Genomic DNA, 27839 nt, shown 5'->3' on the forward strand with positions numbered 1-27839 from the left:
AAGTTACAAAGCCATCATCTACGTCAAATTTTTCTCATCTCAGAGGTCTATTCTGATCCTCTGTCAATTTCTGACCCACTCATTTTCAATCATTTAACAAATATTAACTGGGAAAAGGTATTGTCAAGATAGCAAGTCTCCCTCTCTACTCCTATTCATTCTGTCCTTGCCTCTCTTCGCTATACTCTTATCTCAAATGACCCTTAACTTCTAAATTTGTTTATGTTTCCCCTTATCTTCTTAGCCATTCATTCCCTTCCTCTTTCCCTTTTTTCTCTCCTCAACCCTCCCCCCCTCCTCCCCCCATTCTTACCCCTACACATTCACTTCCATATTCCCCCCATAAAAACACACAAACACCATTACCACACGAAAAAAAGAAAAAAAAAATAAGGGGGGGGGGGGTTCCTCCCCCCAACCCCTTTCTCCATCTTCCACATGCTAATCATAAAGCTTCAACGTTCTGAGGTGAAGGTCTTAACATTTGCCTCCCCTCATCTGAGGAAACAAATAAGTTCCAATTTCTCCATATCATTTTATATTGTTCCTGTTTATGTTGTGTCGAGAGCACTAGGTCTTCCATTTTATTAATATGTTCTAGTTTTCTTACCCATTCAAACACCGAAGGGGCTTGTCTCTTTCTCCACAGTAGTGGTATGCACGCTCTTGCAGCATTCATCATATGAGGCAATACTGTATTTTTCATATTTCTTTACTGACAATTCGGATATCTGTAAGACAAAAGGCCGCATCTCCCTCTATTTTATAACCTGTTACTTTGTGAACTACATGTCCTATCTCTAGCCAGTATTTCTTTATCTCTGGGCAGGCCCAAAGGATGTGAAATAATGTGCCCTCTCCTTCTTCGCATCTCCAGCATCTATCTGATTCCTGCGTATACCACCTATGTAACTTGTCTGGTGTATTGTACCATCTAGTTAGGATCTTATAATTTATTTCTTGGATTTTAGTACATTTTGTTGGCCTAAATATTGCCCTGAAAATCCTCTGTTTTTGTACCTCCGTTATGTCTATATTTAGTTCTCGTTTCCATTTTTCCAGCCATTTTAATCTTGGCTGGGTCAAAGGTGTATTCAACATTTTATATAGAATAGATAAAGGCCGTTCTACTCCCCCTGTTTTCTCACATAATTTTTCAAAGTATGTCAAAGGCCTCTCAAATTTTTCCGGAGCAGGTAAAGACTCAAAAAAGTGCCGAAGTTGAAGAGCCTCCCATAAGCAGAGACCATATGGTCCCCCCTCCTCTGTTAACTTAGATATTGGGGGCCACATCCGCTGGTTCGCATATGATTTGATGCCATCTTGTCCTGTTTCCCTTAGTTTTTTAAAATGTTGCCTATCCAGTCCGGGAACAAACTCAGGATTCCCCAAGATCGGATACAGCGGGAAGTCTGCTGTGGTAAGACATTGTCTCAGGGACTGTTGATAGCCTATTTTTAATGTATTTCCCATTAAAGGATGTGTCCTCAAGGTTTTAGGGAGTGTCTTATAGCACCAGATCGCCCTCTTCAGCGATACCATTGTCTGTGCTTGCTCTATTTGGACCCATCTTTTCGATTCTGCCTGATGCCATCAATCTAATATTCGGTTCAAATGAATAGCGTGGTAGTATCTGCGAAGACCAGGTACTGCTGGCCCACCCATATTTTTCGGTAGTGACAGACTGTTGCGAGCTATACGCGGTTTTTTACCTGCCCAGATATATCTGCCAAACAACCCATTTATTATTTTGAAAAAGCTATTAGGTATTTTAATTGGGAGTGCTCTCATTATATATAGATATTTTGGTAGAATATTCATTTTTATTAAATTTGCTCTACCAAACCATGACTGTAGGCCTCCTCTCCATTGCTCCAATATTTTCTTTGTCTCTTCCATCAAGGGGATTAAGTTTAGTTTGTATATCTGGGCCACATCTGCGGTTATATAAGTTCCTAGATACTTCACAGCCTTCTCTACCCATGCGAATCCAAAATTGCTCTTTAATCTGGCCTTTTTTACTTCTGCTACTCCTATACCCAGTGCTTCAGACTTCCCATAGTTTATTTTGAAATTTGATAATTCTCCATACTGTTTGAATTCCTCCAGAAGTACCGGAATCGAGATTTCTTGTTCTGTCAGTGTAAACAATAAATCATCCGCATATGCTGCGATGCTATATTGTTCTTTCCCTACCGTGACGCCTTTTTTATCTGGATTTAGCCGGATTTTGTTCAAAAAAGGTTCTAATGTAAGTGCAAAGAGCAGGGGGACAGTGGGCAACCCTGTCTTGTACAATTTTTTATACTAAAAGGTTCCGATAATACCCCATTTGCCTTTACCCTTGCTGTTGGATTAGAGTATACCCTAGATATCCTTTCCTGCATCACTTCTCCTACTCCTATGTACTTGAGCACCGACTGCATAAAGGCCCACTCGACTCTGTCAAAGGCCTTTTCTGCGTCAGTGCTCAGTATAACACACGGAGTATCTGTTTTGGTGGCTATATGTATCAGATTTAGAACCCTTGTGGTATTATCTCTGGCTTCTCTCAATACCATAAAGCCCACCTGGTCAAAATGTATTATTTTTGCCAGTACCTTTGCCATTCTAGCTGCTATAATTTTTGTGTAAATTTTTAAGTCTGTATTTAGGAGCGAAATGGGCCTATAACTTCCACAATTCGCTGGGTCTTTTCCCGCTTTTAATATTAGTGTTAAGTAGGCCGTTAGTGTGTCTCTTGATAGCATCCCCTCTGATCTTCTCTGATTAAACAGCCTTTCCATGTATGGTCCCAAAATGGGGGCCAATACATGGAAGTACTGTGGTGTCAGTCCATCTGGGCCTGGTGCCTTACCATTTTTCATATTTTTTATGGTCTGTTCTATTTCCTCCTGCGAAATATACCTTTCCAAGTCTTCTCTCTCTTCCTCTGTAAGTTTTGGTAATCCAGATTGAGCTAAATACTCTTCCCTTTCCTTTTGCGTTTTACCTACTTCCGGTAAATTATAGAGCCTTGAGTAGAAATTCCTAAACTCTTCCGTTATTTGTTCTGGTATTACTTTTTTGATTCCTTCTGGCGAAACAATCTGTGGGATATATGATCTTGTTTTTTGACTCTGGATGGATCTTGCCAAGGTCTTCCCACATTTGTTCCCTGACTCATAGGCAACTTTCCTTGATATTTGTGTCGCGGCTTTAGCTCTATATTGTAGTAGATCTAATATCTGCTTTCTTACTATGCTCAGCTCCCCTAATACTGTGTTTGCCTTTTTTTATGCTCTATTTCTAATACTTAAAGTTTATCCAGTAATGTTTGCAGTTGTTTATTCCTTTCCCTATTTATTCTTGCGCCATGCTTAATTAATATTCCTCTTATTACTGATTTATGTGCCTCCCACAGTATGCCAATGGCGCATCCAGGTTGGTCATTACATTCAAAATAATCCTTAAGCTCCTTCTGCACCTCTATTTTCACTTCCTCTATCTGAAGCAAGCTTTCATTTAGTTTCCAGAATCTTTGTTTTCTGGAGTCAACTGTGGAGGCACTATATATCATAGATATCATTGCATGGTCTGACCATGAAATGCTGTCTATATCCGTATGTCTAACCGCCTGAAGATAAGCATGGGGAACCAAAAAAAATCTAATCTTGAATAACTCCCATGTGGGCTTGAATAAAATGAAAATTCTTTTTCAGTTGGATGCTGGAGGCATCTCTTCACTCTTCACAACACTTATCACTCACCGCCAATCCCTCACTCAACAAATTGTACAGCCACTCCTTCCTCTCTCCTTCACTTCTCCCCCTTCCCCTATGGACCCCACCCCTCCAGGGGGAGTTCAGTACTCGCCCTGGTCGGGTTCCACAGGTCGGATTATTAAATCCTTCCAACACATGGCATTTTACTGCCACCGGTGTGTTCTTGATTTTTTAGGGGGAAATACTCAGAGCGGTCACTGAAGTCCTCGCTCCTCCCTCCCTATTCTATTTAGATGCTTTTTATTTCCTGTTTTCCAATACCTATCCTTTTCTTTTTTTTCCCCTTCTACCGAGCCTGCTTCTCACTATCTTTCCTCCCTGTGGGCATTCTCCACTTTTTTCTATAACATTAATTTCCTCCCATTCTTTCCTCTCTATAAAATTCCTCCCCCTTCCTCTCTCCTCTCCCTCTTATTCCAGAGCCTTGATATCTGGACATACCTTCCCCTTCCGTTTTTACTACAAATTTGAAACTCTCTTATTCTCCATATAGGGGAGGTTAGCTCTTTTCACATTGACTCTGGTATCGCTAGGGGTCAAGGAACAAGCTCTAAACCACAAAAAAAAAAAAAAAACAAGCACCCCCCCATTCCCAAAAAATTAAATGAGGGGATCCAAGCGTCCCCCCATACTTTATGTGTTTATCAGAGTAGATATATTATATCCTTTATTTCACTATGCTAGAGAGAAAAAAAAAAAAAAAAAAAAACCACCTCCCCATTCCCAAAAAAAATTTAAGGAGGGGGCTTTCCCCTCATGCTTTGTGTGTATATCAAAGTACAAGTATTATACCCTATATTTGGCTGTGCTCAAAAGATCATAAAAAAAAAAAAAAAAAGAAGGACGGGGGAAGTGAGAGGGTGAGGAAAAAAAAAAAAAAAAGGAAAAAATGTGACACACTATGCAGGGTTTTATCTAAACACATAACTGACCCATATCTAAACTTCATTTATGAGGGTACGAACACCAGTCTCTCCCACTCTCTCGGGTGGTCCCGAGAGCCAGCTAGTGGGAGAGGGGGGCTGCGGGGGGCAGGGAACCCAACCTACAACAATTCATCATCAACTTTAAGTTAATATATTCCGTTCCAACACCTATTTTCTCAAAAAAAGAGAAAAAAATAGAGAAAAAAAAAAAACCCCACAAGAAAAAATTTATTTTAAATGGGGAGTCCGCCAATCCCCTCATTATTTATGTGCCTATCCCAGATGGCGGTCTTGTACCCCTATATTCCACCGTGAGAAGAAAAGAGAAAAAAAAAGAGAAAAAAAAATAATTTTAAGAGGGGGGCCCACACTCCCCCCATAACATGTGCCCAAAATTGGGGGTACTATTCCCCTGCCTTTTACTGTAAAGAAAGAAAAAAAAAGAAAAAAAATTAATTTTTGAAGGGGGGACCAGCCCACCCCTATATCATGTGCCCAAAATTGGGGGTATTATTCCCCTACCTTTTACTGTGAAGGAAAAAAAAAAAAAAAAAAAAAGGGACAAAAAAAAAAAAAAAAAGGACAAAAAAGAAAAAAATACCCTGCCATATACCAACCAAATTGCTTTTAAGGTTCCCTTAGTGTATCAATTATTTGTTCCCCTACTAGCCCCGAGTCTTAGTTCCTTCCCTCCTCCCTCCCCCCTTAAACTCATATGGGATCCCTAGGCCAATTTCCAGACAGACAATCTTCCCAACCAATTTGGAATTTCTATAGGAGGGGCTTCTAGAAAGTCAAAGAGGGCTGTTCTGTCTTGATAGTTGCGTAGAGTAAAAAGGCGCCCATCTCTGTTAAATGTCACTGCGAATGGGAAACCCCATCTATAGGTGCATCCTTTTCTTCTAGCCAATTCTAAGATGGGTTTCAACACGGCTCTCCTCTGTAGAGTCCCCTTGGAGATGTCCGAGAAGACCTGTATGGCCATCCCCTCCAGTTTCCAATCTCTAGAGTCCCGGGCCATTCTCAGAATCATTTCCTTCTGGGAGTAGTAGTGCAATTTACAGATTACATCTCTGGGTTTCTCCTGGTCTTTTTTCATTGGGCCAGGTATTCTATGTATCCTGTCAAACTCTATTTTACCCGGGTAATTTGCCCCCCAAGATGTTTTTAAATAACATATTAACCGATTCCTCCAATTGTGGGCTCTTTAATGATTCTGTTAACCCTCGAATTCTCAAATTATTACGGCGGCTTCGATTTTCCATGTCCTCAACCTGTAACTGTAACTTAGCATCTCTTTCCCCCTGTTGTTCTGTCCTCTTCTCTAAAACTGTCAGTCGTTCCTTTATTGAGGCTATTTCTACATCCTCCTCTCGTAGTCTGGTAGACAATGCCTGAATCTCATTTTTAATAAGTTGGATTTCTTTTTTATGTGTCTCCTCTACTCGCCCCACAAGCTGTTCCATGTCAGCTTTGGTTGGAAGGGAGCATATCATAGCCTTGAATTCAGCCATTTGTGCGGCCCATTGGGCATTCGGAGAGGGTATGCTCTCTTCTCCCTGTATTTTCAGATTGAGCCCCAAGTCTCTTTCTTGTAAAGGAGACGTAGCCCTAGAGTCTGTCATGCCACTCGAGTCCCAATCTGTCTGTGTATCTCCTATCTCCGCCATTTTACTTGCTGCTGTTGGTGTCTGGCTGGCAGATAGAAATTTCCTTATTTCTCCCGATTTTCCTGATTTTTTTACGGTATTCTTTTTAACCTTCCATTTTTTTGTGAGGGTCATACTATTTTTTTTATCTTACAAGGTATCGGGCCGATAATGTGGGGTTTATAGGACTACAGATCTCTCTCCGCTTTCTGTGATACTACTCCAAATCCTGTATGCCTCCTTCCTCTGTTGCTTGTGTGTCTTTCATGAGAAGCTCAGTATGTTACTGTTTTCTCCTAAGTTCCCACTTTTCCAGTTCTCCCCTACTTCAATGTTATGTTTAAATGTCTTTATATCTCAGTATGCGATTTTTCCCAACGTTTTCTCTTTCCCCCGTACTCGTATATCTATGCTTTAATAGTGCATCCTCAGTAAATTTTTTCCGTGACACAGAGAATAACAGCAGGTAACAGGGGGTAACACTCACAGTCTGAGGAGGCTTGTCCCCTCTTCACCACTCTCTCCTCTAGGGATTACGTATCTCCATCTCCTCCCCAGGCTCCAAGCTTCCCACAGATCGATAGAGAAGAAGGTAGATAAAATGGGCTCAACACGGTGTTAAAACAGTTACTTTCTCCTGTTAGGTGTTCTCCCCTTTATATCAGGCTTTTGCTGTGTGCTCCTCTGTACTTGCCACTCTATTTTCCTCCTCTCACATCTTCGGTTCAGCTGACTAGCTGTGTGAGCTAGCGAGGAGGCAGTGCGGCTCTGTAATATCAACTCCGCAGCACGGCACGGCACGGAGCACTCAGCCTCCGCCAGGGAGTCGGGTAAAGGACCAAGCAGCTGAAATCCGCCGCCGCCTCCACAGCATCCGTAGTACTCGGGTCACCTGCCTCTCCCCTTGCAGTCCTCAGGTCCGCGGTATCCAGCCGGGGGTATCCTCAGCCTTCAGCGCCAGTCCCGTGCCCAGTCACGTGAGTGTATCGGGAGGGGAGGTACTTCCGGGATAGCAGGTCTGCCGAGGAGTCCGGTCACCGATACCGGAGAGCCGACAAGCCACCAAGCAAGCTACAGTAGCATCGAGTAGTGGATCCACGAGGCTCACCGCTCACATCTCATCCACGATGCCCGATCCCTCGATCGTCTCTCGGGTAGGTTCCCAGGCATGTAGAGAGGGAGTCTCTCACGAGGTTTACGGAGCGCGACCGCACATGACCGCTTCCGGGCACGCCCTGTATATATTTCAATGGTTTATATGAAAAAATAATGTGTGCTAATTTTTTAATTAAGTCTGCTGTGTAAAAAAAAGTGAACTTTCAGTATATGTTACTAAAGATTTAGGTAAATAATTAGGTAATGCTGTTACCCCCCCCCCCCCCCCTTCCATTTACAGAACGCTTGTAATAAATGGTTCACAGGATATAAATAATTATGTGAATGGACAAGGAGAGGGGGACAGATAAAGGGCACTGGCTTGTGTGTAGCACCCTCTAGTGTTTGCTACTAGAAGTGAGTGTGGGTAAAAGCATTTTTCTGGCTATGGGATAAACCTGAGTCATCGAATCTTGGTCAAGGGTATTAGAGTTCAGTGCTCGATGACTCATCCTGGCAGCTCTATAGTCCCCCCCCCCCCCCATTTCTTACGTATTGAAGAACATTCTAGAAAATAGTTGGAGGAGGTTAGAAGGGGCTGCCTTGAACATTTATATGCCCTTAGCCAATTCCCAGGAGTGGGCCTGCCAGGGAACTGAGAATCCAATAAATAGACATGGGCGATGCCAGCCAGGGGAGTTGGGTGGAAGATTGAGAAGCAGTGCTGAGGGATGCTGTCTGTAGACCCCTTACCCGAGGGGTGGGGGAGGGTTTACCTCAGGCTGGAGCTTGTGAGGCTTGTCTAGTTGGAGGGATTCAACCTGGAGAGGCAGCAGAGAGAGCAAGGAGAGACAGTGAGTAGATCAGCGCGGTGCAGGGACAGACAAGGGGAGAGACTGCTAGCTGTAGCAGTGCTCTCTTGAAGACAGCTGTGTGCCAAATCTTCATCAAACCTGCCCTGGGCAATCTCCATTAGCCTGTCAGTCAGGAGGACTGGAAACAGGAAGAATGGGGCTGGTGGCAGCCAGGTGCCCATGGTGGCAAAAAATGACCCCATTTTGGAAAGCAAACACCCCAACACATACATAATCTAGGAGGCATAATGTGTCTCTTGAAAATGTCATTTTTTCCCACAAGTTTCTGGAAAATGTGGAAAGAAAATTAAGGAAAAACACTTTTTTTCTACACAAAGTTGTTCATTTAGAAGATATTTCTTACACATGGCATGTACTCAGCAAAAATGACACCCCAAAATACATTATGCTACTTCTCCTGAGTATGGCCATACCCCGTGTGTGAGACTTTTACACAGCCTAGCCACATACAGAGGCCCCAACATTCAGGCAGCACCATCATTTCCTGACTACCCATTACAATTTTGAGGCACTGTATGGCACTGATAAGCACTGATGAGGCACAGATGAGGCACGGACATGGCACTGATGGGGCAAGGAAGAGCACTGACGTGGCACGGATGGGGCAAGAATGAGCACTGACGTGGCACGGATGGGGCAAGAATGAGCACTGACGTGGCACGGATGGGGCAAGAATGAGCACTGACGTGGCACGGATGGGGCAAGAATGAGCACTGACGTGGCATGGATGGGGCAAGAATGAGCACTGACGGTGGCACGGATGGGGCAAGAATGAGCACTGACGGTGGCACGGATGGGGCAAGAATGAGCACTGACGGTGGCACGGATGGGGCAAGAATGAGCACTGACGGTGGCACGGATGGGGCAAGAATGAGCACTGACGGTGGCACGGATGGGGCAAGAATGAGCACTGACGGTGGCACGGATGGGGCAAGAATGAGCACTGACGGTGGCACGGATGGGGCAAGAATGAGCACTGACGGTGGCACGGATGGGGCAAGAATGAGCACTGGCGTGGCACGGATGGGGCAAGAATGAGCACTGGCGTGGCACGGATGGGGCAAGAATGAGCACTGGTGTGGCACGGATGGGGCAAGAATGAGCACTGGCGTGGCACAGATGGGGCAAGAATGAGCACTGAGGTGGCATGGAAGACCCACGGATGAGTATCGAGGTGGAATGGGTGAGCACAGAGGAGGCATGGATGTGGCACAGATGGGCATGCCTGAGGCATGATTGAGGCAGGGAAAGGCATGATTGAGACATGGATGAGCATGACTGAGGTATGTTTGAGGACACAGATCAGGCAGGGGTGAGCGGTGCTGTAGCCTCCCTCCTCTCCTTGCACACTGTACTGATTGCTGTGTACAGTGTGCGAGGAGAGAACTGAACTGGACATGCGTTGGTTTGTTGACAACTGATCGCTCCGTGATGCGGAAGCGCGATTCTGGGAGGACGTCATTGTGCACTCTCCCGGAATAAGCCAACCGATCTGTAGCCATCATTCGGCTATGGCCCAGTCGGCAAGTGGTTAACTTTTTCACATACAGGTTCACTGACCAAAGTTCTACTTTAGGGATCTGAGAAAAAAAGACCTGTGAATTGGGGGTGCTCCCAAATATAGCATTTCTGTACGTTCATGATTATAAATAGGTGACTTACCTCTTGAGAGCAAGTTCTTGATTAGTCACAGCACAAACTTCATTTTCCAAGGGATCACAAGCCACACTCAGGCTGAAATAAAAAAAAAAAAAATGTATGCGAGTAGCAATGTGAACTTTTCTTCCCCTCCAAAAAGCTGATAATTTTGCTAATATACAGGTCTAAATTGTGCCACACACACAATTATATATATATATATATATATATACACACACACACACACACACATACATACATATACACATATATACATATATATATATTCATATACACACACACACATATACACACACACGCATACATATATACACACACACACACACACACACGTATATACATACAGTACATACACACAAATTATAATTCTAGCATACATTTGTAAGGAGGAAAAAAAAAAAAAAGCCAAAAAACACTTACCTTACATTGAATAAGCCATCTATATCTTCTTTGGAGATGCCGCCTATAAAAACACACATATAATCAAATATACACACACATATTTATATTGTACACGCACACACGCACACACACACACACACACACACACACACACACACACACACACACACACACGTGTAGCACCCTACGGGTAGGTGCTAGGCAAAGGTATAGTGGGCCTTGTCTGCTTAACAGCAGGGCTGCGATTTATTTAGTCAGGGTGTCATGGTTTCCAGGTGTGGCTGCTGAAGGGGGGAGTCTCCCCACTGGCTCCTGTGAGAGGTTTCTCATAGGGCGGTGGAGGAAACCCAATCAGGGGACACATCCAGGCATGTAACTACCTAAGGAGGCAGATTGTGCTGCAAAGGATTCTGGGAGTGGGTATAAGTTTGGGGGTGGCACATGACACGATGTCTTCGGCGGGAGCGGAGTCCCAGGATGGAGAGTGCGGCTGTCTCTCCTCCTGTCTGAGGAAAGAGGATGTCTCGAGGTGTCGCCTGAGACTCCAGAGAGTGCCGAGTTAAGCTGAGGGGATCCGGTGTGCCGAGAACCTGCGGGGAGCGAGAGGGGTCCAGTCCCAGGAAAGCCTACACAGGTCGTGACTACTGAGGATTGCCCCTGGGGGTCTGCTAGAGTTAAAGGGGACCACTCCGAAAGAGGTTCTGGGATCCAGTGCCAGCTAGTGGAAAGGGGGTACCTAGGTTGAGGACCCTGAAGTTACAGAGGGGGGTGCATAGACAGTGAACCCCGAAGAATTCAAGGTTCAAGATTAAAGGGGGCACCTACTATTGGGGCCCTGAATTATACAGAGTGTGCCAGTTGGCATTTACAGTTCTACAACATGCCACCTCAAGCCAGAGCAAGGCGGGAGGGAAGTATTCAGTGACTTGTTGCAGTGTAAAGCCCCGTACACACGTACCGATTGTCGGCCGTAAATATTCGGCCGCCGACCGTTTGGCCGATTGTAAGCTTGTTAGTATGATGCTTTCGACAGCCGACAGCGCATTTTCGGCTGAACAGAATCTGTCGTGCAGACTTTAAAATTTTTGTTGGCCGTCACCAGAACGGCCGATTATTCGCCAGTCAGTACAGAATTCGGCCGACAATCAGCAGATTTGCAAGACTGGGCATGCTCAGAAAAGAAAAAACACACGGAAAGTTAACCATCACATGACATCACTTCTGCAGTCGGCTGTTGTTGGCCGACAAAATTCGTGTGCAGTCTTTTGCAGTTTTCAACCGACAGGACAGCCCCGGACAAAAGACAGCCGATCGTTCGGCCGACGATCGCTACGTGTGTACGGGGCTTTACAGTGTCAGTGGTTCTACAATTTCACAGTCCTGGATCTTTTGGACTTAAGTCAAGGATTCAGCACTTCTATTAAGCTACAGAGTATTCGCAGCGTTAGTGAGCATTGGCTGGCATCAAGGAACGGGCATTTTTCAGGAACCAAGTCCCAAGTGTACATAGTTGAAGCCTAGAGGAGTATCCCACTCATTCCCTTCTCCCATCCCCTTTATCTACAATAAAACAACAAAACCAAGATGCCGGAGTTGTCCATGTCTCAGTCTCTACATCCAGGGCCGCAGCTCACATGGGTTGGAAAGGTAGCCGGTAACAGTGGCAGATCCACATCAGGCCATAGGCCTGGAAAACCTGCTACACATATTTATATAATATATATATATATATATATATATATATATATATATATATATATATATATAAATAAATAATATTGTACAGGACACCGGGAATGTGCCCTGGATGGCAGGTACATTTCCTCGATATTGGAGTTGTGGTCCCTTTAATGGGGTCAGTTGCAGAGCTTTTGTAGTACTCAGGGGTTAAGTCCCAGGTGAGGGAGGCTTGAAAGGCAGCAGAGGGAAATCAGCACCTGTGTCAAGGGAGGGAGAGAGGCTCACAAGCCGTGTATTGAGTGGAAGCTCTCAGACAAGCTGACACATGGGCTGTCAACTCCCTCCTTGTGTGGCATTCTGGCACCCTGACTTTGGAGGAGCCTGACCCCTGTATGGGACCAAAGACTAGTGGTGAGCCTGCTGCTTTATTACCAATACCAGGATTTGGACTGTTTATTTACTTTGGCTGAAGTAAACTATCTTGTTTTGCTGCGATTCAAGTAAATGAACTGTTTTGCTTTTACCAAACTGGCTGTCGGTCATTCCAGAGCTACCCCAGGTTACTATATATATATATATATATATATATATATATATATATTAGGCCTGCGGAATATAATTGCCGAATCGATGCATCGCAATGCGACCCTTCGCGATTCTGCATCGATTCGGGGTGACTGCAAAATCGATTGCTAGTGACGTCAGTTACGGGGGTGGGGCTTGATGAGAGTGGCTGCGCGGCCGCCTGGCTTGTGGAATACGGAGCTCCTCACGGAAGAGGAGGAGGAGAGCAGAGCTATCAGTGCTCTGGCCCCGGGAGGGTTCGGGGCGGCCGCGGCCTTCCCAGCCAGAGATGGGACAGTGGAGGAAGAGGAGGCCTCGTCCGAGCCGGAGGAGAAGCGGCAGAGCCAGGTGAGGGAGCGGACAGGGGGAGCCGGACTATCCGGCATGGTCACAGCACAGAGCACAATGTCACTATGTTTAGTCATATCCTCAATATACTGTGACACATCAACCCAGGTTACACATTTTTCTTGTTGGGTTAATGAAAAGTTCATCCTGGCATTGAAAATGCTTTGGAAAGCAAGACTGGCAATGAAAAAAACTTACCGTTAGTGTACCGGTAACGGCCTTTCTCCTAATCCTTCCAGGACGGCCTACATTTGAGAGAATGTGGCTCCGCCTCACAGGAAACACAACTAATTTGCAGCGGTTTAAAAGGGTCCCACCCATCCTTAGCTTCAGTAATAGAAAAGTAATTTCCAACCGAACCTTAAGGAATATAGTTATTCAAACAGCTACACATATATACATATACATTTATATATACATATTTTTTAGAACTCACCACCACATTGGGCGGGAAGTAGGCCGGCCGTCCTGGAAGGATTAAGAGAAAGGCCGTTACCGGTACACTAACGGTAAGTTTTCTCCTTACATCCTTCCAGGACGGCCTACATTTGAGAGGATGATAAAGGAATACATACTGGCCTACCTTAGGGCGGGACCACTGCCTGTAAAACCTTTCTGCCAAAGGCAAGGTCTTGTTGCGACAGTACTTCCACACGATAGTGCTTTAGGAAGGTATCTTGACTGGACCAGGTGGCAGCATGGCGGATCTGTTCCCAGAATGCTCCGGCTTTTTCGGCCCAGGAAGTTGCCATGCTCCTTGTGGAATGTGCCTTTAGACTTGTTGGTGTGGGGGTACCTGACACCTTATATGACAAACTAATGGCTTGTTTAATCCACCTAGAGATTGAGGGTTTTGATGCTTGTAAACCCTTTCTTGGTCCAGAATGTAGAACCAACAAGTGACTAGATCTTCTAAAGCCCTTGGTTCTTTCTAGATATGCTAGAAGACATCTTCTTACATCTAAGCAATGGAATTTTTGTTCTTTTGCACACTTAGGTTTCTCACAGAAGGACGGGAGAACCATCTCTTGATTCCTATGAAAAGATGACACTACCTTGGGCAGGTACAGTGGATCTGGTTTAAGAATCACCCTGTCTTGGAAAATTCTCATAAAGGGTTCTTTTATGGATAAACTTTGCAAATCTCCCACTCTCCTGGCTGTGGTAATTGCTAACAAAAAAGTTAACTTAATAGACAAAATGTTTAAACTAATTTTGTTTAAAGGTTCAAATGCTTCACTAGATAATGTCTTTAGTACTAGTGTTAAGTTCCAGGCTGGAACAATAGTTCTGTTAATTGGAGATACCCTTCTCCGAGCCAACAGAAATCTCTTAATTAATTAAAGGCTCTTGGGCTAACCTTTTGTCTAAAAAAACAGAAAGTGCCGCTATCTGTACTTTAAGGGTGTTCACCGCAACCCCCTTATCTACCCCATCCTGTAAAAAATCCAGGATCCTTGGGATTGAGGCAGAGGAATCCTTCTTCTGACTCTGCCAAGTACAAAATGTTTTCCAGATTTTGGAATAATTTTTTCTAGTTACTGGCTTTCTACTTGAAAGGAGGGTCTCAATGACTTTGTCTGAGCATCCTTTTTCTTTTAATATTTGGCGTTCACTACCCAGGCTGTTAATTGAAAAAACTGCAGCCTTGGGTGAATCAGAGGTCTGTGTAGTGACAGGTCTGGAAATTCTGGTAGTTTCCAAGGTACAGTCACTGCTAGAGACACCAGGGTTGCAAATCACGTTCTTTTTGGCCACCCAGGTGTGACTAGGATGAGGCGTAGTTGCGGCCATTCGCTGCGTTTCTGCAGAACTCTTGATATTAGGTTCTGTGGGAGAAAGGCATAGATTAGCCTGAAAGGCCAAGGTTGTGCTAGGGCCTCCAAGCCCAGCATATCCTTCTGTTTTTTGAGTCTGATATCTATCTTGTACCCTTGACACCCTTGGCCCAGTAGTTCTGCTGATTTTACACAAATCAACATATCGTCCAGACACGGGATCAACTTTAGGCCTAGAAGGTGCAGGAGGCCTACTACCTTGGCCAAGATTTTTGTAAAGATCCCTGGACTTGCTGCCAAGCAAAAAGGAAAAGCTCTGAACTGCCAACGTGCAGTACCCTCTTCTGTTACTATGGCGAATCTGAGAAATGCTTGATGTTTTCAATAAATTGGACATGTAGGTAAGCATCTCTTAAATCCAACATTGTCATAAAGACATTTTGGTACCGATTTTATCTGACCGTATAAATGTTCTCCCTGGAAAACTTTTGTTCTATTTTTGAGGGATAGGTCATTATTATATTCGGTACCAGTTGTGAGACAAACTCCAATTGGTACCCTTCCCGATGAAGAAAGTAGGGACTGGCAGAGATGTTTTCCCATTGGGAAGCAAAATGGGTCAGTCTGCCCCCTACTCTGACGCTGGCGTCAGTTAGATTCTTTGGACTTAGGCCCAGGTTTAAGGAACAACAATTTGTCCCCTTGTTTTCCTTTTTCAGGACCACCTTTCCTGGCCCTAAAAGGCCTTTGATTCTTGCCTTGGAAGTTTCGAAAGGAATATCTTCCTGATTTGTCCTTTTTCTTAATGGGAAACTTTTTCCCCTTTTCTGCCGATCTGGACAAGGTATCATCTAGTCCTGAACCGAACAGTAATGAACCTTCAAAGGGTAGGGCACAGAGTCTTACTTTGGAGTTTACATCACCTTCCCAAGCTTTGACCCAGAGCGCCCTTCTGGCAGAATTTACTAATGCTGCTGTTTTAGCAGATGCTACTAATGACTCCACAGCTGCGTCTGCGAGGTAGGATGCTGCTTTACTAATCATGGCCAGGGAATCTATCAGGTCTTGTGATCCTGCCATATTGCGGACACATTTTGAAAGTTCCTTGAGCCAAAAGTCTGTATTCCTGGCCATACAGGTATCAGCTAAGGCTATAGTTGTATTATATGCATTATAATCCCAGGCTTTACTTAATACGGATTCAATCCTGCGATCCATAGGATCTGTAATATGTCCAGCATTTTCAAAGGATAAATCTGTTCCTTTTGATAATTGTGCCAGGGGAGCATCAAGTTTAGGATTTTTTTGTGAATACTGCCAATTCTTGAGGCTCAAAGGGAAACCTTCTTTTTCAGTTTTTTGGTCTGGATAAGGCATGAGTAGGCAATTTCCATTCGTGGTGTATTATGTCTTTTAATGACTGGTGAATGGGAATGGTTCTGTACTGGGCTTTTCCCAAGCCTTTGTACACCTTGACTTTGCAGGAAGACTCCTTTGTAGGGGTAGGGATTCCTTCAGTGTCATGTATCACTTTAAGAAGATCCTGCATATATTCCAAGGAAAAAAGATTTTTGTCTTTTTTCCCCTTCACTGTCACTTTCTGAGTCCTTATCTGAACTGGAAGGATCTCTTAAATAACTAGAACCTTCTTCTGGATCCTCTTGTTCCCTAACTTGAGTTGAGGGAATGGATAGAGAATCTGCCCAGAGGGATGGGGGTCCCTTTGACCACCCACAGTCTTGGGAGGAAATATTATCTTTCGATACTTCCTCTGCTGGGATTTGAGGGGTAGCTGCTGTAGCCTTGAATGACTGAATAGTAGCTGCCATTTCCTCCTTCATAGATTTAAGGAACTCTTTCATTAGGTCCTGCCCCGCTAACTTATTAATACAAGTAGTGCATAAGGGCTTTGTGTAAGACTTAGACAATCTAACCCCACATTCCCCACATTTTTTAGCTGAGGATAGGGGTCTGGCAGGGGCTTCCTGTGCCGGTGGCGTACCTGTGTAAACACATGAAGACAAGAAAAAAGGACACCATGAAGCGACATAATAGCCCTCTTGTCCACCACTACGGCTAACATGCAGGAAGAAATGGCACGGCATACCTGTCACTCAATAGACAGCAGTTGGCCGCCATCGGTATCACTTACCCGTTCCTGTCGCCACCTGCGTTGCCGCTTTCTCCTCTGTAAGGATTGCGGCCGCTCGTGTCTCTTTCTGGGGCTTCCGCCCTCTCGGAGTCGGAGAGTCAGCCATGGCTGTACTGAACTCACACAGACCCGGCGTCTCCTCCACGCTGAGTCTCTTCCAGGAATCAGCCGCTCCGCCCCTTCCGCCGGAACTTCCTGTCTCCATAGCGAGGCTTGGGGCTCACCGCTGGCGGGAAATTCGAAAATCCTTACCGCCCAACGTAGCGAATGGAGGAGACTTCCTGCAGAGACAAGCAGGACTTCAGGTATGAGGGACCTTCACCATAAGGCAAACCGCACTACCTGGTATGTTTGGCGACCTGAAAGTTCCTTTTCCAAGGACACAGCTAGGGAGGAACCAGCTGTTAGGCCGACCGAAGCTGCCTTCCAGGGGTACCTTTTTGGCCAGCTATTTGCCTCAGGTTAGTAAAAAAACAAACGTTCCGATGTGAGGTTGGAAACACAACTGAACTGAAGCTAAGGATGGGTGGGACCCTTTTAAACAGCTGCAAATTAGTTGGGTTTCCTGTGAGGCGGAGCCACAATCTCTCAAATGTAGGCCGTCCTGGAAGGATGCAAGGAGAAAAAGACTGATTTTTTCAGTGAAACCATTTAATTTGTTAGTTTATTGAGACAAATATTATACTCAAGGAAATCTTACATGAGAGAATTATGGAGGCTGCCATGTCTGTTTTCTTCTGGAAATGTTAGTTCCCTCATTGTCATGCTGATCCTTTAGCTTCTATGTTTTCTATGTCACTGACTCAAAACAGAGTAGATCAGGAAGTATAATTAAATCCATAAACAGCCAAGTAATTAGCAGAATCAGGAGGAAGTCAGAAATGGCAGCTCCAATATTTCTTCCCCGGCAACCAGACATTATTTAATGGCCAAGTACTCAATGGGCAGTGCCTAGGGCAGAAAAGTTAAATGGGGCAGTACCAAGCCCCCAAATTCAAATTTTTTTAAACTTTGCTTCCCACTTCTGCGTACCTTTGGACAAATGTGGATAAATTCATTAAGAGAGCAGTAGGAGGGCAGGGTTGTACTTGTAAGGTGATATTAAAATGAGTCAGAAGTCCTTCCTTCAAGACAGTAAATCTGAAACCACCTTTCTGAAACATTTCCCCTTTTTGTACATGTACAATTGAAAAGTAGGGAACAAGCACAATATATTCCTCTGTATTTACCCTTCACTGTATACATATCTTCTAATTACTCCTCCACATTGTGTACAGGGAGAATTTATCAAGAAAATATTGTGTCACTGAGTCTAGAGTTAGAACACATAAAAGTGCCAGGTATGACAGTTTTCAGGGTTTTATGGATCCATAATCCCTATTTGAAAGAGCCTCATCAGTCTATCCCTGAGGAGACCCCCATCCAATGCCATGTATATAATATATATCACATCCCTGATATCCCTGAGGAGACCTCCATACACCAGTGGTGTATGGAGGTCTCCTCAGGGATATCCAGGATGTGATATATGTATGGGGGTCTCCTCAGGGATGTGATATATATACATGGCGGTGTATGGGGGTCTCCTCAGGGATGTGATCTATACCCATGGGCTGGGCATGGGCATTGGGCAGTAATCGTGATGCATCGCGGAATCGAATTGTATCGTATCGAACCAATCTATTAACCTTCTACGATGAAGTGAGCTGCCACCTAGATAAAAGGTAAGCCTGTGGATGTGGTGTATCTGGACTCTGCAAAGGCCTTTGACACCGTTCCCCACAAACGATTACTGTACAAACTAAGGAAGGTAGGTATGGACCATAAGGTGAGTACCTGGATAGAGAACTGGCTCCAGGGGAGAGTACAGAGGGTGGTGATTAATGGGGAGTACTCAGATTGGGCGGGTGTGGAAAGTGGGGTCCCCCAGGGTTCTGTCCTGGGACCAATCCTGTTTAATTTATTCATAAATGATCTAGAGGAGGGGATATCTAGTACAATCTCAGTATTTGCAGATACTAAACTAGGCATGCCAATATCTTCTATGCAGGATGTGGAAACCTTGCAAGCAGACCTGAACAAAATAACGGGGTGGGCAACTACATGGCAGATGAGGTTTAATGTTGAAAAATGTAAAGTAATGCACTTGGGGGCCAGAAACCAGAAAGCAAGCTACTCACTAGGAGGGGAACCTCTGGGTGAGTCTAGGATGGAAAAGGACTTGGGGGTACTGGTAGACAACAAGCTTGGCAGTGGCATGCAATGCCAAGCCGCCGCAAGCAAAGCCAACAGAATACTGGGATGTATAAAAAACGGGATTCACTCCAGAAATAGAGATTATTCTCCCACTCTACAAGACTCTGGTCCGGCCACATCTGGAGTATGCTGTCCAGTTCTGGGCACCGGTCCTCAGGAAGGATGTGCTGGAACTGGAGAAAGTCCAGAGAAGGGCAACAAAAATAATTAGGGGAATGGAGGACATCAGCTATGAGGAAAGACTACAAGCACTGAACCTTTTCTCTCTGGAGAAAAGACGATTGAGGGGGGATATGATATCAATGTACAAATACTGTACTGGTGACCCTAGCATAAGGAACAAACTATTCAGAGAAAGGAGATACAATAAGACACGTGGCCACTCACTAAAACTAGAGGAAAGGCGGTTTAACTTTAAAGTGCGTAAGGGGTTCTTCACTGTAAGAGCGGTAAGGATGTGGAATTCTCTTCCACAAGCAGTAGTATCAGCAGGGAGCATTGATAGTTTCAAAAAACTATTAGATGGACACCTTAGAGACCACAACATACAGGGGTATACAATGTACGGTTAAAAGCAAACACACACACACGCATCATGGGTTGAACTGGATGGACTGATGTCTTTTTTCAACCTCGCTAACTATGTAACTATGAATCGTGACCCTAATAATCGTAATCGAATTGAATCGTGAGGTAGGTGAAGATGCGCACCCCTAATATATATATTATATACACACACACACACACACACACACACACACACACACACACACACACACACACACATACATACATACATACACACACATACATATGTAGCAATATTTCTGGGTCTGCCATTGTTACCCGTTACCTCTCCAGCCCATGTGAGCTGCGGCCCTGGGTGTAAGAACTGACACATCGACAACTCTGACATCTTTGTTTGGTTGTTTTATTGTAGTTTTAGGTGATGGGAGAAGGGAATGAGTGGGATACTCCTTTGGCTCGACTATATACAATTCCTGGACTTTATAGCAAAAATGCCCGTTAGCGCTGTCTTGACGCCAGCCGATGCTAGCCAACGCTCACTGGCGCTTTGAACACACTATCTCTGAAAGCTGTGCTGGAACTCCGACTTAAGTCCAAAAGATCTAGGACTGTAGAATATTGAACTTCTGACACTGCTTGCACTGCAAAGTCACTGACTACACCCTCCAGCCTTGCACTGGCTTGAGGTAGCTTGCTGTGGATTCCTGTATGGCTGCAACTCCTAACTGATGCACTACACACTGTGCACTTACTCTTCAGGGCCCAAACTACAGGTACCCCCTTTATCACTTCAGGGTCCTCTGACGAGGCACCCCCTTTACAGCTAGCTGATACTTGGATCCTAGCACCTTCTCTGGAGTGGTCCCCTCTGACACTAGGCAGACCCCCAGGGGCAATCCACCATACTCACGACCTGTGTAGTCTTTCCTGGGACTGGACCCCTCTCGCTCGCCGCTGGTTCTCGGCACACCGGATCCCCCTCAGCTCAACTCAGCACTCTCTGGATTCTCAGGCAGCACCCGAGACATCCACTTCCTCTGACAGGAGGAGAGACAGCCGCACTCTCCCTGGGACCAAAACCACGAGTCACGCACGCCCCTTTAGACTTATACCCACTCTCTGAAGCCTTTGCAGCAAAATCTGCCTTCTGGGGTAGTTATAAGCCTTAATGTGTCCCTGATTGGGTTTCCTCCACTGCCCTATAAGAAGCCTCTCAAAGATCCAGTGGGGAGACTACCTCACAGGTACCTAGCACCAGGTGTGTATGCTGAAAGGGGAAAGTCCGAAGTAGAGCTTGAGTGCTGAGGATTCAGGCGAAAACAGTCAGAGAGATCAGGCCGGCAAAAGATCGGGCAAAGTGGTATCCAAACGAAATCCAAAGAATGGTCAGGCAGGCAGAAGTCATACACAAGCTGGCGATGAAGTACAGATTCGGCAGGCTGAAGAGGGGTCACTAATATAGGCAAAAGTTCATACACAAAAGTCTATCAAAGAGCAAGCAGCACACCCAGGAAGATATTCCAAAACAAACGGGCACTCAGTAACAGAAAGTGCTGCTATTTAAAGGCTGGTTAAATTGTACATTGTTCGCAGCCAACAGCAGGTGGGGCTAGTGAGTCCAAGGCAAGCATCAGGCTGGAAAAATCACTGCCAAAACTCCAGAGCTTCTCTGTGGCACAACAGGTAAGGCTGCAAGCTACGAAAAAAAGGAACCTTGCAGTTCAAGAACACCCAGGTACATGACACCTGGGAGCCATGATGACAGTCCAACCAAAAAGCAATCATGGGCCTGCTGTTAGGCAGATAAGGCCCACTATGCATTTATCTAGCACCTACCTGTAGGGTGCTACATATTATATAATATATATATATATATATATACACATACATACATACACACACACACACACATATAATATATACATTACATATACATACATACATACATATACATATATATATATATATATATATATATATATATATATATATATATATATATACACACACACACACACACATATACACACATGCACACAGTATCTCACAAAAGTGAGTACACCCCTCACATTTATGTAAATATTTTGACAGAAGAAATTACACTTTGCTACAATGTAAAGTAGTGAGTGTACAGCTTGTATAACAGTGTAAATTTGCTGTCCCCTCAAAATGACTCACACAGCCATTAATGTCTAAACCACTGGCAACAAAAGTGAGTATACCCCTAAGTGAAAATGTCCAAATTAGGCCCAAAGTGTCAAAATTTTGTGTGGCCACCATTATTTTCCAGCACTGCCTTAACCCTCTTGGGTTGGGCCCAATTAGCCATTTTCCCTCCCCCTGTGTCATGTGACTCGTTAGGGTTACAAGGTTTCAGGTGTGAATGGGAAACAGGTGTTCAATTTGGTGTTATCGCTCTCACTCTCTCATACTGGTCACTGAAAGTTCAACATGGCATCTATTAAGCTACAGAGTATTCGCAGCATTAGTGAGCGTTGGCTGGCATCAAGGAAGCACCAACGGGCATTTTTTAGGAACCAAGTCCCAAGTGTACATAGTTAAAGCCTAGAGGAGTATCCCACTCATTCCCTTCTCCCATCCCCTTTATCTACAGTAAAACAACAAAACCAAGATGCCGGAGTTGTCCATGTCTCAGTCTCTACATCCAGGGCCGCAGCTCACATGGGTTGGAAAGGTAGCCGGTAACAGTGGCAGATCCACATCAGGCCATAGGCCTGGAAAACCTGCTACACATATTTATATATTATATATATATATATATATATATATATATATATATATATATATATATATATATATATATATATATATATATATATATAATAAATAATATTGTACAGGACACCGGGAATGTGCCCTGGATGGCAGGTACATTACCCCGTTATTGGAGTTGTGGTCCCTTTAATGGGGTCAGTTGCAGAGCTTTTGTAGTACTCAGGGGTTAAGTCCCAGGTGAGGGAGGCTTGAAAGGCAGCAGAGGGAAATCAGCACCTGTGTCAAGGGAGGGAGAGAGGCTCACAAGCCGTGTATTGAGTGGAAGCTCTCAGACAAGCTGACACATGGGCTGTCAACTCCCTCCTTGTGTGGCATTCTGGCACCCTGACTTTGGAGGAGCCTGACCCCTGTATGGGACCAAAGACTAGTGGTGAGCCTGCTGCTTTATTACCAATACCAAGGAGGGACCCACGTCCACCCCGAGGCTGCCAGAGGAATGGGGGGACAATATTACTCACCATACCACAGTACCAGGTGGACACCACTCTGAACAGTCCACCTCCCACCCGGGATGGGGATGCTGCCAGCCAGGGGGTACGCTGCAACTCAGGGCATTCCAGGTCGATCACACCCCAGAGAGACTTGTCCACTCACAGGCTCATCCCCTCCATCGGGGCACTGTCGTGGCGAGGCCTAGTTCTGGACTATAACCTGCTCACGCTCGCTGGTCAGGCTGAGAGACCTTAAGGATCTAGATTATCCAGTTCCTCTGGATCTTGATCCTTTAGGAATTAACTTGTGAGAATAAAAAATACAAACTAACACTTACTTTTCTCTATTAAAAGCTAAGACCGAAGTCCCAGCAGGGAGCTAGGTCTAATCCTAAAACTAGGCAGAAACAAACTGATTGCTGATAGCAGAGTGTGTGGGGTTATGCCTGCAGGGACAGCCCCATAGGCGTGGTTAAGATTTTTCCCTGCCTAGTGCCTATTCCTGATGGGAGGAGTATAACCCATTGGTCTAAAGATGATGGAGCTGCATCGGTTACATAGTTACATAGTTAGTGAGGTTGAAAAAAGACATCAGTCCATCCAGTTCAACCTATGATGTGTGTGTGTTTGCTTTTAACCGTACATTGTGTACCCCTGTATGTTGTAGTCTCCAAGGTGCCCATCTAACAGTTTTTTGAAACTATCAATGCTCCCAGCTGATACGACTGCTTGTGGAAGAGAATTCCACATCCTTACCGCTCTTACAGTGAAGAACCTCTTACGCATTTTAAGGTTAAACCGCCTTTCCTCTAGTTTTAGTGAATGGCCATGTGTCTTATTGTATCTCCTCTCTCTGAATTTTTTGTTCCTTATGCTAGGGTCGCCAGTACAGTATTTGTACATTGATATCATATTCCCCCTCAATCGTCTCTTCTCCAGAGAGAATAAGTTCAGTGCATGTAGTCTTTCCTCATAGCTGATGTCCTCCATTCCCCTAATTATTTTGTTGCCCTTCTCTGGACTCTTTCCAATTCCAGCACATCCTTCCTGAGGACCGGTGCCCAGAACTGGACAGCATACTCCAAATGTGGCCGGACCAGAGTCTTGTAGAGCGGGAGAATAATCTCTTTATTTCTGGAGTGAATCCCCTTTTTTATACATCCCAGTATTCTGTTGGCTTTGCTTGCAGCGGCTTGGCATTGCATGCCACTGCCAAGCCTGTTGTCTACCAGTACCCCCAAGTCCTTTTCCATCCTAGACTCACCCAGAGGTTCCCCCTCTAGTGAGTAGCTTGCTTTCTGGTTTCTGGCCCCCAAGTGCATTACTTTACATTTTTCAACATTAAACCTCATCTGCCATGTAGTTGCCCACCCCGTTATTTTGTTCAGGTCCGCTTGAAAGGTTTCCACATCCTGCATAGAAGATATTGGCATGCTTAGTTTAGTATCATCCGCAAATACTGAGATTGTACTAGATATCCCCTCCTCTAGATCATTTATGAATAAATTAAACAAGATTGGTCCCGGGACAGAACCCTGGGGGACCCCACTTTCCACACCCGCCCAATCCGAGTACTCCCCATTAATCATCACCCTCTGGACTCTCCCCTGGAGCCAGTTCTCTATCCAGGTACTCACCCTATGGTCCATACCTACCTTCCTTAGTTTGTACAGTAAGCGTTTGTGGGGAACGGTATCAAAGGCCTTTGCAAAGTCCAGATACACCACATCCACAGGCTTCCCTTTATCTAGGTGGCAGCTCACTTCATCGTAGAAGGTTAATAGATTGGTTTGGCAAGAACGATTTTTCATGAATCCATGCTGATTACTACTAATACAGTTTTCATTACTAAAGTCTTTTATGTGGTCCCTTAACATCCCCTCCAAAATCTTGCAGACTACAGATGTTAGGCTGACCGGCCTATAGTTACCCGGGATACATCTCGGCCCCTTTTTAAGGAACGATAGAGAAATTGAGAAATTGAGTATATTTTTTTTTATTTTTTAATAAGAAAAAAGTAGAAAATGTAATTTTTAGTTTAGATCGCAAAAAATAAAAAATACCAGTATTGATCAAATAACACCAAAAGAAAGCTCTATTTGCAGGGGAAAAAAAGGACATAAAATGTAATTTGGGTACAGCATTGCATGACTGTGCAATTACCAGTTAATATCACGCAGTACCAAATTGCAAAAATTACCTGGTCATTAAGAGGGGTAAAACCTTCCGGTCTATAAGTGGTTAAAAACTAGATTTTTGTCTTACCATAAAATCCTTTTCTCTGATGTTCATTGATGGACACAGCTCCATATCTACTTGACCCTTGGGTTTATGCTGCCCTCTACAGGAGTAGGACACTAGGTGGAAAAAAAGTTAGACTACGCCCATAGGGCAGTCCCAGGGGGTATACTCCCACTTCCTGCTATAGGTCTTTATTTTTGTAACAAGCAGTGTCAGAATAACATATAACCCAACTCAATAGAGGGGTGGGTGCGGTGTTCGTCAAACATCAGCGAAAAGGATATTACGGGTAGACAAAAAATGCAGTTTTCTTTTGTTTGACGGACACAGCTCCATATCTTCTTGACCCTTGGGGTGTCACAAAGCTATGTCAACATAAGGGGTGGGAAAAACACAGCAATAAACATACTTTCCAAAGGGTAAACTTAGCCAACCAGGGAAAACAGGAGCTTAACCAGGAACCAACTGGAGGAGCTCATCTGAAAAAAAAATAAATAAATAATTACACCCTCAGAAGACTAATCCTCTCCAACAGCGGCCTGCAAAACCTTGCAGCCAAAGGCAGCATCTGTAAATGCCAACACATCCATCTTATTAAATTTTGTGAAAGTGTGCATGGACGACCAGGTGGTCGCCTTGCAACCTGCACTGAGGCCTGATGACGGAAGGACCAAGAGGCACCAAGCGCCCATATAGAATGCGCCTCAACAGGGAAAGGAGGATCCTGACCCTTAATGGAATAGATTGTCACCACCGTCTGCCTGATCCATCTGGAAAGAGTCACAGCAGACGCAGCCAGCCCCTTACGGGGTCCCCCCATAAGGACAAACAGGAAATCCGATTTTTGGAATGACTCAGTCGCTGCCAGGTACACCCCGATTGCCAAAACCACATCCAAAGAATGTAAGGCAATCTCTTTGCGGTGCTTAAGCTTAGAGCACAAGGAAGGCAACACAATGGCTTCATTTAAATGGAAACCAGAGACTACCTTCAGAAGGAACGACAGGCAGGGAGGAAGCACCACTGTCAAAGTGAGCCACCAGGTAAGGTGACCGACAAGACAACGCAGCAAACTCCAACACCCTGTGTGCATAAGTAATAGCCACCAAGAAGGCTACCTTCTGTGACAAAGCAGAGGAAGGTCAAATATTTTTAAAAGGCGGTTTCTGAAGAACCGACAGCACCAAATTGAGATCTCATGGAGGCAATGGAGACCTCGCTAGGGGGAGCCAGGTGGCGGACCCCTTGAACAATCAAGGTGTGACTGTGAAGCAAGGTATTCGTGGCCAATGGGCGTTGAAAGAAAAATCGCCAGGGCCAAATTTTGTCCTTAAATGGTACCCAAGGCCAAATGCTGATCTACACTCCTGAACCCTCTGGAGTTTAAACTCCAGAAGAAACATCTGGGCTGAGGCAGAGTCCAGGGTCAGGCCCAGGTAGTCCAAATTGGTGGATGGGACCAGAGCATATTTTTGGAAATTCACTTTCCATCCGGACACTTGAAAGGTTTGCACAGAAATGTCCAGATTGACTTTTAAGGCATGCAGAGTATCTGCTCGCAGCAGGTTGTCCAGGTACCCAAGTACCGCAATCCCATTCTGCCGTAGCAATCCTAACACTGGGGCCAAAACTTTCGTAAAACACCCAAGGAGCCGAGGCGAGACCAAAATGTAACGCCACGAATTGATAGTGCTCCTTACCCATGGCAAAGTGAAGGAAAGGTTTGATGCCCGACACATATTGGGATATGAAGGTAAGTGTCCTTGATATCAATAGAGGCCAGAAAATTCCCTTGATGAAGGGACGCCCATACCGTGCGAATGGACTCCATACAAAATTTCTGAACCAGCACAAAGCGGTTCAAGGCCTTGAGGTCCAGGATTGGACAGACCCCGTCTTCCTTCCTGGGAACCGTAGAATAGGTTTAAATAAAACCCCTGAAAGTGTTCCGATCCTGGAACCGGTACACTGACCCCTTGTACTGACCTAAGACGACCTCGCAGGCGATCTGGGGACAAACGCAGATTAGAAGGGAAAAACCTTGCCGGAGGCAGGGACCGCAACTCGATCTTGTAACCGGACCAAATCAACTCGTGGACCCATTTGTCCTGAATCAAGGAGGTTGACAGATCCGTAAAGCAGCAAAGATGTCCCCCCACCCCAGATATAGGTGAGAGCACCCCTTCAGTCAAAAGTGGACTTGTCTGCGGGTTTGGAGGAACCCGCTCTTTGTTTACCAGACGAGGGCTTCTTAAAACCTCCTGTGTGGTTTCGGGCAGATTTCAATCCCTTGCCCTGAGATCCCGAGGGACGAAAGGGCCGCTTATGGGCCTAGAAGAAAGGGCCACGTTTACATAGAGACTCTTTGCTCTTGGTAGTCTGCAGAAGCAGAGTACTCTTACCTCCTGTAATGATCTCCTCCATGGAAGCCCTGAGCAGGCGATCTCCTACAAAGGGGAGATCAGTCAGTACCTTCTTGGAAGCCTGGTCCGCAGATCAATATTTCAGACATATCATGCGGCGAAGGGTCACAGCCATCTCGGGCCCCCTGCACGCTAAGGGGGCCGCATCCAGAGAGGCATCACAGATATACTGCAACCCCTGGACCAACTGGTCCGCCAGGTCAAGAGGGGGCTGTCCCCCTTCCAAATCCTGGCACAGAAGCTTTGCCTATTCCATTAAGGTCTGGGAAACC

General features: G+C 45.1%; 1 protein-coding gene across 1 annotated transcript in view; it reads right to left on the reverse strand.

Annotated features, from left to right (window-relative positions):
• The window catches only part of LOC309551209 (centromere protein H-like), a gene marked incomplete at its 5' end in the record, with an annotated part of 207307 nt that overhangs the window by 79870 nt on the left and 99598 nt on the right, over window positions 1-27839 (reverse strand). Inside the window, 2 exons of the mRNA XM_082251707.1 lie at window positions 9972-10043; window positions 10389-10431. Of these exons, the coding sequence (XP_082107833.1) occupies window positions 9972-10043; window positions 10389-10431 (115 nt within the window). The remainder of the gene's footprint in view (window positions 1-9971; window positions 10044-10388; window positions 10432-27839) is intronic.

The sequence above is a fragment of the Pelophylax lessonae genome (assembly GCF_965119305.1).
Source record: "Pelophylax lessonae genome assembly, chromosome: 3".
Classification (NCBI taxonomy): Eukaryota; Metazoa; Chordata; class Amphibia; order Anura; family Ranidae; genus Pelophylax; species Pelophylax lessonae.